This window comes from Chironomus tepperi, unplaced genomic scaffold, assembly GCF_022539635.2.
Source record: "Chironomus tepperi strain 1889 unplaced genomic scaffold, CSIRO-AGI_Ctep_v1 contig_223, whole genome shotgun sequence".
Lineage (NCBI taxonomy): Eukaryota > Metazoa > Arthropoda > Insecta > Diptera > Chironomidae > Chironomus > Chironomus tepperi.
In genome coordinates, this window is record NW_027226345.1 from 1,069,217 (window position 1) to 1,082,523 (window position 13,307).

At 31.0% G+C, this 13,307-nt stretch overlaps 3 protein-coding genes across 5 annotated transcripts; 1 reads left to right on the top strand and 2 right to left on the bottom strand.

Moving 5' to 3' along the window:
• Nucleotides 1-20: 20 nt before the first annotated feature.
• Nucleotides 21-1,863, bottom strand: eIF3l (eukaryotic translation initiation factor 3 subunit l). Its single transcript, XM_070641023.1, has one exon. It carries the CDS (start codon nt 1,770-1,772, stop codon nt 150-152), a length of 1,623 nt encoding a protein of 540 aa, XP_070497124.1. The 5' UTR covers nt 1,773-1,863; the 3' UTR covers nt 21-149.
• Nucleotides 1,864-1,933: 70 nt separating this feature from the next.
• Nucleotides 1,934-5,600, bottom strand: pigeon (protein). Of its 2 annotated transcripts, none has more exons than XM_070640987.1 (4): nt 5,454-5,600; nt 3,082-5,388; nt 2,746-2,952; nt 1,934-2,173 (listed from the first exon to the last, which is right to left on the bottom strand). In XM_070640987.1, the coding sequence occupies exons 1-4, from the start codon at nt 5,515-5,517 to the stop codon at nt 2,025-2,027; spliced, it is 2,727 nt and encodes a 908-aa protein (XP_070497088.1). In that variant the 5' UTR covers nt 5,518-5,600; the 3' UTR covers nt 1,934-2,024. The 2 variants fall into 2 exon arrangements, 1 of the variants encoding a protein (XP_070497088.1); XR_011544478.1 differs by having other exon boundaries at nt 2,038-2,173; nt 2,484-2,952.
• A 238-nt stretch (nt 5,601-5,838) lies between these two features.
• On the top strand, nt 5,839-13,210 carry grp (serine/threonine-protein kinase grp). Of its 2 annotated transcripts, XM_070640971.1 has the most exons (7): nt 5,839-5,874; nt 7,046-7,413; nt 7,500-7,723; nt 7,841-8,018; nt 8,186-8,328; nt 9,520-9,726; nt 12,391-13,210. In XM_070640971.1, the coding sequence occupies exons 2-7, from the start codon at nt 7,328-7,330 to the stop codon at nt 13,008-13,010; spliced, it is 1,458 nt and encodes a 485-aa protein (XP_070497072.1). In that variant the 5' UTR covers nt 5,839-5,874; nt 7,046-7,327; the 3' UTR covers nt 13,011-13,210. The 2 variants fall into 2 exon arrangements, with proteins under 2 accessions (XP_070497072.1, XP_070497073.1); XM_070640972.1 differs by lacking the exon at nt 5,839-5,874 and having other exon boundaries at nt 6,903-7,413.
• The last annotated feature ends 97 nt before the right edge of the window (nt 13,211-13,307 follow it).

The following is a 13,307-nucleotide window of genomic DNA, read 5'->3' on the forward strand; positions in this document are numbered from 1 at the left end:
ACAAAAAAAAATCAATAAAATGTATTTCGAAAAAAAAGTTTTTCAGCTTCCTTTCCTATTCTTACTTCCAATATTTTATTATTTATTTCAGATTACTTTGATTATTATTGAATACAAAAAAGGAGAATTTAATTAATTCATTCATTCACTTAAGCATAAACTTTCTTCAAGCGACGATTCAAGTCCTCAAACTTCAATATTTTACGGATGAAGAAGTCACCATAACGATGTGAAACTTTTGTATCGGCAATATGGATCATGTTATTATCAATGTAGAAATCTAATTCGGAGCCTGACTGGAATTTTCCTTCTAATCCACTTCCTTTCGTGCAAACAACATTATTCATCTTGTGTTTGAAGCATAGAAGTTGTGTTGACAATTTTGATACAGCGCGGTCGTGATCTCTATCGCCATTACGATCATTCTTATCCATAAACGATGCCAATTTGCTGAGTGGTAAGGTTGTGTACAATTTCAAGTATGAACGAATTGTTGGCAATTCCAATTGTTGTTTGACTTCATCCATAAAGACTTGTGTCTGATGTTCTAATGGCTCCTTAACGTAATCATCTTGAGCATCGAATGGTGGTGCACAAGGTGAGACGAATTTTGGGCATGCAAAGATGAAGAAGTTTCTGAAGACTTCCATATCTCCACACTGCATCTTGTACATATTATCATTGTAGTTCTTTTCGCGCAAGACTTGTTGGATGGATTCATCGATACATTGTGGATGCAAGACTAAACAGATTGCCAACAAATGATACATTTGTTCAGTTTGCTTGTTAATTTGATCATTCTGGTACGAGCGTGAACTATACAATTGCTTGGTGCGCTGGATATACAACAAGATTGATGTAAATGTTCTAATAGCATCTGAATAACGACGCATCATCATGTATGCAAATCCAACATAATATGATGTTGAGATTTGACAAGCAGGAACGTGAGTGTATTGACTTTTACGGCTGATATCAATTGGTTCCAAAATCTTGATAGCAAGATGATAATCTCCGAGCAATGAATGGACACGAAGTAATCCGACCAAGCTAAAATAACCGAGCATTTTATACAGTGATAAATTGCCGTGCTCACCTGCGACTGTTGCTGGATCTTCTCCTCTTGCAGTTGCTTCCAATTGTTGCTTGATATTTGACATATCGACCAAGGAATGAAGAACATTGAGTAGACACAAAATATTCCAAACTCGGGTATTGTTTGGCTCTGCCAATTTTTCAAGCTCATCTTCAGTCTTGTCAGTTAAACGAGCTCGATATTGTGTGTAATTCTGGAATTGATAAACAAATTCATCGACAAGTTCCCATAACCAAATATCGGGAAGTTCCAAATCTTGAGGTTTTTGCAGGAAAATAATGTTGAAAAATTCACAATAATTGTAGAATGATGCTACTCTCTGCTCAAATTGTGGTCCACCAAGAACTCTAGCATGAATATGACGATAATACAATTCCTTATAAAGCGTCATAAACAATTCATCCTTGTCAACAAGTTCAGCAACTTCCTTTTCATCTGGCCATTCCTTCTTCTCAAAATAAGTTTCGCTTAACTTCGGGAAGGAGTTTTCATACAAGTTTTGTATGTTATAGACATCGCACTTCTGAATTGATTCATATAAATAAAGCAAAAAATTTTTCACTAATTCAGGAATCGTGTTTGTTGGATAGTAGTTATTTTGATCGTATTCATCGTAGTTGTCTTGTGCTGGATAATCCTCGTATTCTGGATCGTAAAAGTCGTTTTGTGAATACATTTTAGGTCTTTAATTTACTGTAGTTCACTTAGAAATATAGTTAAATAAAACTTTTCGCTCAAGAAAACTTTTTGAGCATGTGGCAGAGAAATCCAAATGGACACAAAAACTTTTTTCAAGAAGACTCTGTAAAGTTTCAAAATTTTTATGCCAGTTGATGATTTCAAATTTTTAAATGACGGTTATTTTATTGCACGTTTTTCTATTGCACATACATTAATATTTGATTATGACACATAATTTACTACTTAATTAAAAATTATTGGAACTAGCTCCACATTCCAAAGTTGCCTGTGTTGACTCAATGAGCAGATTAAAATCAATCTCATTTAATGAAATCTTGCCTGTTAATAATTCTAGCAAAGTGTTTAATGGTGGGATATTGAATGAATTGGTATTTCCTAAAAAATAAAGGATATCCATGATATGAGCATATTTTATTACCAAAATATGATGCAACAAAATAAAGCCATAAATGTATAAATCATAACAAAAAAATAAACATGAGATAAGCTTAAATATGAATAAATAAATTAATTAATTAAATTTGAATTGCTGTGCAATTGATAATAATTTTGTTGGCGTTCCAATATAACACAGAATGATAATTATTAAAATACAAATAATAACAAATAAAATTATGACAATCCATGCGACAATAAATATTAACATTTTTTTAAAAATTAAACAATATGAAATTGAGTCTCTTACAGAAACATGAGACTCCTCTTCTTCTGACGACGACGATGATAATACTAATGATGGCGTTTTATGACTTTTTTCTACTGCATACCACATATCATACCAATTTGTGTCTAAATTTGTTTCAATGTCTGTGATTCTTATAAAACATATTTAATATGGCCATGCAAAATAATAATGAAAAACATTAAAATTATTAAATTTTAAATCATAAAGCATTAATGAGATTTTTAAAACATCCATAAACATTCACAGAAAATTTTTGTATCACCTATTGTGTTCGTATTCCTGCTACTTGACAACGACATTGAACGGCCTGCAGAATTTCCAGACAAAACATTTGACGAATGCTCCATTCCACGAATCCTCAAACTTATTGGATGTGACCAGTTATTGAGGAGTCTTCTTGCTCTCGTTCTTGGAAGCAATGATAATAACAGTAGCTTCCTTGCAACACCCTCATTTGTGTCTGGAATGTCTAATAAATTGATAATTAATTAACGGTTTACTAAATTTTAAAAATTTAACGATTTTCAAAAATTCAAATAAACTGCATTGACATGAACTTTAGATTTTTGAATGATTTTGAAAATGACTTGATGCTTACCATTCATTATAGACTTCATGACATCAATTTGCAGTTCAAAGACATGTCGTTGACAATATTCAATGAATTCCTCAAATTCAAGAGATCTGAATCCTAAATATGTAAAGAATGATGAGAATCCTTGAGGAAGTGGAAATGACATTGATTCCACAGCTAGAACATATCTCTCCAGCATTAAAAATAATAAATATCTTTGGGGTATAGAGAGTTTATCGATCAAATTAAATCCACGATCACTTTCAATACGAGCATCGATTCCAGCAGCACGACATACAAAGATGCACAAAAGTCGAGAAATTTCCAATTGAGCAGTTACATATTTTGTTGAGACTGCATGAACAAATGTTGGTGCTGTCGGTTCATAATCTTTAAGCCATCTAAATCCAGTTACTTGCTTTACACTATGTTTCACTAAGTGCATACTTAATTCACGTAAATTGACTGAAATTACATGTTCCTGTTTACTTGCCGTGCACGTTTCAAATTCTAAAAATGGCAACATGTCATTTGGATTCCTTTTCGATGATGTAAATGAGTTAATAACATTTAAGTCACTTATCATGGATGTAGTGGAACTGCTTGGAGTCATTAATGGCGTTGTTGCACGACTTAGTGCCTCTGGCTGATAACAAGCTAATGAATACATTAATTTTTCAGTTACTTGATCACAACAGAATCGCTGTTTTGAATCTTTCCGGTCATTAAGACGATCATAAAGTCGTGTCCATATATCTTGACGATATGGTGACAATCTTTGTTGTGAGCTGAGTAACGTCATTGCTGTATTATGAAGGAACTCATGAGATAATCCAACATTGAGATCAAAAACTTTAGCCTGTAATGGCTTCGATGTATTACATGTTGTTAATGGAAGGAATTTAATTAAGGATGCTGCATCTTGATTCAATCCTTTCTTTAATGATGAGTAAGTGCCTGCAACTAGAGCTTCTTTTAATAAACTCACAGTATCTAGACTCAATGGCTGTTCCATAATGATATTCAATAACTCCGCAAATATATCAATATCATTGTAGTGGACGAGGAAGTAGTGAATGATACTTAATCGATTATCAATAGACGTGTCATTTTTGAACGTATCAATCAAGTGATTTTTAGGAATTTGTATAGAAATAAGATCAAGTGTTGCTGAATCATAGGATATTGAGTTGAAAATTGGAACAAGATGTGTGACATTTTGTTTAGTAAATGGTTGTGCGACAATATGACCGCATGGCTCATGTTCAAGTCCAATATCCAATAGATTTATAAATAAACCAGCTTGAAAGACAAGCATGTACTCTTCAACAAGAGTAAATGTCGGTTTCATAGACTTTGCTTTTTCCCATGCTATTCCAGGTATGATGCAATGCAAGACGAGACTAGATGCAACCATTGTGACTGAATATGCAAAATGAACTTCTTCAACACTCGATTGATCTTCTTCTTGCTGTCTTATTGGCTGATATAAATAATAATGGCATATAAAGATGCCTTTATCATCATCCGTTATTATTATCAAGTTTAAGGACGAATCATGGATTCTTAATGGAATGGTATCGTCTTCATATTCAGAAGATTTACTGGATGTTGGCATTTTTGGAAGATTTAATGGAATGTTTAAAACTGTTTCATGTGGTAAGTCATCATGAAATTGTAATGCTGAGAGTGATGGATTCATAGCCTTGTCACTTTCTTCCAGTGATGTTCTGGTTGACTGCTTCAAATTGATGTAAAACAGACTTTGAATTTTTGGTTCCCATTGACACCAAATGAAATTTTTGACTGGTGTCTCTATCTTAATCATTGACTTATCGTAGTAGAAGTTACTTTCATCGCCAATTTCCTTCCTTAATACTAATGTATAGAGAAAGATACACTCTTCATGCATCATTAATAAAAAACGATCTTGACTATTTCGTTGCTGCTTATACCATAAAAATTGAACTAAAACTTGCTTGGATCTTGGTGCATCCAATAATTCTTTTGGTTCCGCTGGATTCTTATTTTTAATTTCGACTAGAAATGCTTTGTAGACAAACTTGATTCCATTCGATTCATCTGTTTCACAATTATCAGTTTGTATTTGATCCTTGACAACATAGAGCAGCAAGGATCTTGTACAGTTCACGGATGCCTGAATGACATTTTCGACGTCATTAAATTTGTGCAAAATTTCAAAATTCTTTTCCTTAATGTTATATCCACCGACCATTGAGACATTTTTACCATCCTGATTTGTTGATATCCAGCCTGTTAGAATCGTCCCATCTCTCTCTTGTCCTAATATCCTGAACTCATTGGCCGATTCTAAAGATAATTTGTTGACATTGCAAAATTAACATAATGTTAAGGAATTTTCATGTTTTTCATACCTTTGAATCCTTTTTGAGCAAGTAAGCCGCAGAAGTTGGCCGCAAGATTCTCTTGTTTTAGCATTTCTAATGCTGTTTATTGCACTTAACAGACTTAACAGAACAAAATCATTTCCAAAATGTACAAAAATATCGATCCAAGTGTCCTTGTGGAAATTTCATCAGAATTTTCTAGATTTTTATTGATTTAAGCAATACAATTAGAATCATAGGTATATTGTTTAGAAATATCAAGTATTTAGTGTCTTAATAAGTTTAATTGATTGTCAACAAAGAGAAATAGTTGAAAAGGGACAAGAATTGTATATATTGCTGACGAGAATGTTTACAAGGGAAAAGCCGCTGGAGTAACTGTCAAAAATAATTCAAAAGAAAAAAGTGTAAAAAGTTTTATCGGCTTCTGTTAATTAATTAATTTAAGGTAAATTACAGTTAATTTAGTTAAATAAATACATTAAAATCATTGGTAAGAATAATATCAACTAGTATATAATGAAGATTAGTCGGGTTTAGATATGAATTATTGAGAAAAGATAATTTAAAAAATTTTCAGTAATGGAGATCTAACAAAAATCAATGTGCTTTGCAAAAATTTTCTTTTTTGGAAATTGCTATAATTAAATGATAAGGACGCTAGTTTATTTATAGAAATCAGTGAAGATAACTATATATTGTTGTGTATTGATAAATGCGTTGCGTCAAAATTTAGTAATTTAAGTCACTTTTTCTTCTTCCTTTCCATGAATGATTAATTAAATAAATATATTATAACAGCAACCGTGAGATAGTTGAAGTAATTTTTCTGATATAATGTTTAGCTAATCTTATCGCATAAATGACTTTAGTTATTGCAAAAAAATGGTTAGCATCGGTTATTTTTCATAGCAAGCAAGCGTTCAGCTTCTTATTATTCTCTTCCATCAAAGCAAGTTCTTTCTCAAATTTCTGAGTTTTATATTTCTTTATTCTTGTGTTCGTTTGTTGCCTTGTTGCTAAGAGCTCTCCTCTGTAAAAAGGAATAAAAAGAAAGAAAGAATGGAAAGCATCTTTGATGATGCAAGCTTTATCGATGCATATATGCTTGACTCTCGGTGCTATAACTTGTAATTTTATTTATTTTCTATAAGTAATTCTCAGCTTTTCTCACGTTTTGTAATTTCCAATCAAATTTTTTCAATCAGCCACACAACACTCGAGTATATTGGATGTTGTTTTTGCAACAAAAGAAGAGTAAAAAGACCATTTTTGTAGAGAAAAAAAAAAGATTCGTGTATATTCCAGTCTATACATAACTTTTCTCAGTAATGTGGCTATGGAAAAAATAAGAAGAAGGACCAACAAAAAAAGTTATAAAACGACATATTAGCACTCTTAAACTCAAATTGCATTTCATTTTCTTGTGCTTAGTCGTTGTCTCTTTAAAGATCCGGTGAATTTTTTAAGAAAATATACCTAATATAATGTAAAGCAAAAAAAAAGTTTTTTTTTTCTTCTCATCGTCGCATACACAGAAAAACGACGATGAAAAGCGAATGATGATGATGGATCAATATTTTTATCCAAAAAAAAATTTTTCTTCTTTCCTTTCGCAGATTTTTTTTGTGTGTTCTTTAAGTTCCTCGATATTTAAGATTATTCAAAGAAATTATGAAATTACGAAAGTAAATCGTGTGTTAAACACGGACACAAAGCAAAAAGACAAGCAATTTTAATGGAAATCTTTAATTTTATATGTCGGATTCTCTAGCATTTAAAGGCAGAGAACAAAAAAATATATATATATCAAGTACCTAAGTTTTTTTTAAAAGAAGTTCATTAAATTATAAGCCAAAAGGAATTTAAGTATAAAGGAAATAGAAATAATCTCTATTAAGATGGCATCTCAATCACAAAGCAGTAATCGTGAATTTGTCGAGAATTGGAATCTGGCTCAGACACTGGGAGAAGGCGCTTATGGAGAGTAAGTTGATATATTCTGCGCATTTAAGGTTAATGAGCCTTAACTTTAACATTTTTCCTTTTCTTTTTCTTATTTGCAACAATCAGGGTGAAATTGTTAATAAACAGGCAGTCAGGAGAAGCTGTTGCAATGAAAATGATTGATATGGAGAAACATCCAGACGCAGAAGCTTCAGTAAAAAAGGAAGTATGTATTCAGAAAATCCTCTCACATCCAAATATCCTTAAATTTTTTGGAAAGAGAACGCAAGGATCAATTGAATATATTTTCCTCGAATATGCAGCAGGCGGAGAATTGTTTGATCGAATCGGTATGAATAAAAATTATTTATACTTTATATATTTATATATATGAAGGGACTATCAAATAAAGTAACTTAATGTATTCCTTCCATTTCTACATTTTACTTTTAATATATTCAATTTAGAACCCGATATCGGCATGCCATCAAGTGAAGCACAACGATATTTTAATCAAGTATTAGCTGGTGTTGAATATTTACATTCAAGAGGAATCGCTCATCGAGACTTGAAACCTGAAAATATTCTACTTGACGATCATGACAATATTAAAATTTCGGATTATGGAATGGCAACTGTATTTAGGTAGATAATATAGGTACAAATGGAATTTTCCATTATTTAATACTTTTTATTTTGTGTGTTTCACATGTTTGTGTCTTTTTATTTGTCTTGCTTGCTTGCTCTTTTAAAAATATGACATGCGAATATTTTAATTAATTTTTATTCTATTAATCTCTCATCAAAAACAGACTTAAAGGCAAGGAGAGGATGTTGGACAAAAAATGTGGAACATTGCCATATGTAGCACCAGAAGTTCTCGTGAAGCCGTATTTTGCGCAGCCCGCAGACATTTGGTCTTGTGGAATTATCTTGGTCACAATGCTTGCAGGAGGTGAGTCACGAAAATTTTTACTGCATTTTATTGCTTACAATTTTTTTATAATTTTTGCAAACGAATTAAAATTATTAACAGCATAATGAATATGATGCACTAAAATCTTTAGACACAAACTGTATGAGATAGTGATTATTTATGATTTTTTATAATTTTGTGCTGAATATTGTGTTTGATGTGATTAATTATGATTTTTATGAAAACAAAAGACCAAAGGAAATAATGCCAATAGCTGTGTGTTTAATTGTATCGCAACTTAATCTAATTTGGATCCAAAAAAAAAAGCACCAGAAAGAAGAGAACCAAAGAAAATCGCTGGCTCTTTGGTATTCTAGCTGTAGATTTAATTCTAGCACATACTTTTATTCATTATTAGCTATTCTAAAGCTTTAATACCAGAGGTCTAGAGATTTCTTAATTAATGAAATTCTTTAATTGAGTGAAAAACCTGATGTTTGCTTGCCTGTGCCTGCTGATGACCTTAATTATTATTTCAGTTCCTAATTCTATTTTTTTTTTGTTAAATATACTCAGTGATTTAACTATGTTTTTTTTTGTTTTATTAAATATGGAAATGCACATTGAAAATGAATGAAATGAAAATAGTGAAATATTATTTTTAACTCCCTAAAAGTTTTTATTTTTTGATTTTGAACCCATAAATTATTGTATTTAATGAACCGTATAGGATCTTATTATTTCATAGAAAAAAAGACACCTTTAGTCGGGGTGAGCCAATAGAATGGGATTGTTTTTCAATTATCTAATTAGCATATTTATGAACACGATTTTTAAATGGATATTTGGACATAGAGTTGTAACTTATGCGTTCTAGAGTCACAAATGTGAGAGAATTTGAAATAATTAAATTTAATCTCACGATTTAAGTTAGGATTAAATAAATCTCAGGATTAAAATGGTTGTTCAAAACCATGTCGAATCCAATTCTTCTCAAAATCCCCCAATAATCCATTTGAAAAAGTCATTCTCGAAACGTGTTTGTAAAAATGGCAAATAGCTTTGAGAAAAAACTGCATTCAATATTCTATTGACTCACCCTGAGCTATACCTTTATGGAACAATAACAATTTCATGTTATGATTATGAATGTAACTAATTTTTATTTTCGTTTATCTTTCTTTATCTTGTTTCGGATGGAAATGAACAAAAAACAAAAAAAATTAAAAGAACTGCCGTGGGATCAACCAACATTAAGTTGTAAGGAGTATCTTTATTGGAAGGAAAACAAATATACAACAATTACGCCATGGACAAAATTAGATACATTTACGTTAAGTTTTATACGAAAAATTCTAGTTCCAAATCCTGAAAAGCGTTTAACGTTGGAAAAGATAAAGCAACATAAATGGTGTCAGAGTCAAGCTTTAACAACAGGTAAGTGTGTTTCTAATAAAATTATTTACGTATGTGGATATATATGTGTGTTTGCGTGTCTAATGTATGCTTGGTCTCTTAATGGATGTGAAAGGAATAGTGAAAGTATCCTACAAACATGAATATGGTGAAATCATTATAGATTTATACTTATTTCTGCTGACAAAACCATCCTATTCCCATAATCCCTTTTTCCATAATATATATATATACATATTTTTTTCGGCTTTTTCCGATGACTCAGAAAATAAAAAGAGTCCTTAGAACGCTGATAAGAAAATAAAAAAAAAAATGTAAAGCTAGAGAAAATGAGCAACATTTTAACCCTCAGAAAAAGCATGCGCTTTAGAATATTTTATCAGGACATTCGACTGTGATATAAAAGGGATGGAAAGTGAAGGGAAATTGTACATATTTGTGGATGTGTGTGTGTCTGCGAAAAAAACGACAAAGGAAATATCACACAGCAAAGTTTCTCCTTCTATCAGGTACTGCGTGACTCTCAGTTTGGGAAATTTTCATATTTTCCGATTAATGTTGATAGCAACATAAACTAACACAATCAAACAACACAGTTGCTTCCCTTATTTTTCATCCGTTCGTTCGTCATAGTACCAAACCAATTCTTATACATTTTGGTTGTATTGTGCGTTGAGAATGTGAATTGGAAAGTTCATTGTCAGAATTCTGTTCCAATTCATTTTCATTTTATGTACAATGGAAAAAAAAAGAAAAAATACGACGACAACGACGGGAAGAAAAGGACCTTCGGATTTTTCATAATATTCTGAGAGTAACGCGGTAGCTGGCAGAATGGGAAGTATTTCATCGGACGCCATCATTGGTACGAAAAATATAAAAAGTTAACAAGCGAAAAAATTTGTGAAAAAAGTATTTAAAAAATTTATTTTGTGGTCTATTTTGCAGTTAATAGTGATGAAAATATCAAGAATTAATCAAGAAGTCAAGCTTGAACATTATTTTGATATTCAAATTATTTAAGACTTTATAGTTGATCTGTAATTTAAGAAAAACTTTACTATGTTAGTGAAAATTTTTTTCCCATTTTCATTTGGAGAGGAAAATACATAAAAGAAAAATGGCTGCGAAGTGAAAAAAAATTTTTGTTCTTCCTTTTGATCCTTATCTGTAATTAAATGGTGTACAGCATAGAATTATGGTCCGAAACTACAAATGCCAATTTTCATTGCTTTGGCGATTTAGCTGTATGATTGATTTTTTGATTTCATAAAGCTAGATTACCAAAGCATTGAATTTTAGATGGCGCAAGCAACAAGAGAAAGAAGAGAAACGCTCAAGTCTCATACCACCATTTAAATTCAAGTCAGCACCATCAATCAAGCCAAATGCCACCCATCTAAAAATGGAAAAAAAAGAAAATTGTGTATGTGATGAAAAATTTTTCAATTGCTGCGTGCTTTTTCTTGATGGGGGAAAAAAGTGTACAAAAAAAAATAAAAAGTAAAAATATATTGATTTTCCTGATTCCTTATTACCTTTTGCCTTAGGGTTGGGCAAATATTCGAATATATTCGAATATATTCGCATATGAACAAAAAAATATTCGAATATATTCGAATGCATATTCGAATATGCATTATTCAAAAAAATTCCGTTGTATTTGATTTATTCAAAGAGTCATTTCTTATCGCATTTGTGAAGTATGTAATTTCATACAAAAGTTGATCATAAATCCTTTTTTTGCTTATTTTTGGCAAAAAATGATAAAATCTTAGTTAATTTGTGTTAAGACATGAATCTATGATTCGGAATAATGTTCTTATGAAAGAATGATGATACATTAATGCAATTTTATTAAGGATTTCTAATTTTTTGCCTAAAATAAGCAAAAAAAGGATTTATGATCAACTTTTGTATGAAATTACATACTTCACAAATGTGGTTAGAAATTACTCTTTGAACAAACCAAATGAAACGGAATTTTTTTGAATAATGCATATTCGAATATGCATTCGAATATATTCGCATAAAATATTCGAATATTTGTATTCGAATATATTCGAATACGATTCTGCCCAACCCTATTTTGCCTTATCAAAATGCATAATTTCTTTTCCTCAAATCTACCATTTTTTATTTGTTTATTATTTTATTCATCGGGTTGTGCGTTGATATATGCTGAATGTTTCCCCAAATAACACACTCGTTACTAGCTTTCAGAGTTGTACATTATATGAATTAACTTTTCAAAGTCCTTCCAAATACCTTCTAAAATTACTTTCAAAAATGTCAAGTATAACGGTCATTTTGAATTTGAAATTTATGATTTGTCTACTTGGATTTTGAAAATTCAAAATTTTGAAAAACGTTAAATTTCTTCAAAAATATATTCAACGCAACAACCCTGATTCATGAACTTGTGTATTTGCCGAGCAAATGAAAGGCAGAAGCAAAAATGATTGTTTAGTTTTATGATTATCACTTTCGATTTGTTTGCTTTTTGTGTCGTCTGGTGATATTTTTTTGTTCTAACTTTAACAGATCACCAAGTACCACGCAATGTCTTGATTTATGAAATTGTTTTATAAATGACACAAAAAAGTTTGATTGTTACTGATTGACTCCGTTTTTTTTTTTTGCTTCTTTCTTTCCAATTTTTTTCGACGTTAATATTTATTTTAGGCATGTCAAGAGATATATGCGATGGATTGGCGTCACCAATATCTAAGAGATTAAAATCTAATCAAGACTTGTACAATACGAATCTAGATGATTCACATGCACGAATGTATAGTCATTCACAACCACCATTAATGCTGGCAAATGATGACTGCAAGTCAGATCTTCTTACGGTTGAAGCACGTAATGATTACTGCTTTAGTCAACCGACAATGCTTGATGATCTCCTAATATGTACACAACTTAATGCAACTCAGGGATCAAATGTTAATTCAAATCCATTCCAAAGACTTGTTAAACGTATGACGAGGTTCTTTGTTTCAACAAAATGTGATGATACAATTAGACGATTAACATCAGTAGTTGATAAATTTGGATGGACATGGAAGCTTAATGAAGATAGTTCTGTAACAATATCGACCTTAGACAGGCGGAAATTACAGCTTATTTTTAAAGCTAATCTTCTCGAAATGGATGGGAAAATTCTTCTCGATTTTCGATTATCAAAAGGCTGTGGTCTTGACTTTAAGCGTAATTTTGTGAAGATCAAGAACTCGAAAGAGATTGCTGATGCTGTTCTCAATATTCCAGTAAATTTTTCACTTGCAACTCAAGTTGCGTAAGATACCTGAGAAAAAAACACGAGCTTGTTCATCACTTTACATGACAAAAAATTCTAGTTTTTAATAAGTGTTTTTAATTATAGCATGTTATATTTATAAGCGTGTTGAAAAGGATCAAAAATTGTTTAAACCATGACCATGTTTTTAAGAAAAAAAAAGCTTTATTCATATCAATAAATTGACTTTTATACTATTTAAAATATATTTTTTTATTCTCAATTATCTATTTTTCAGAGCATTGTTTTATCTTTCAGGACTGCTAGTCTTTATGACGACTTAGAGATAATTTTTGGTTTT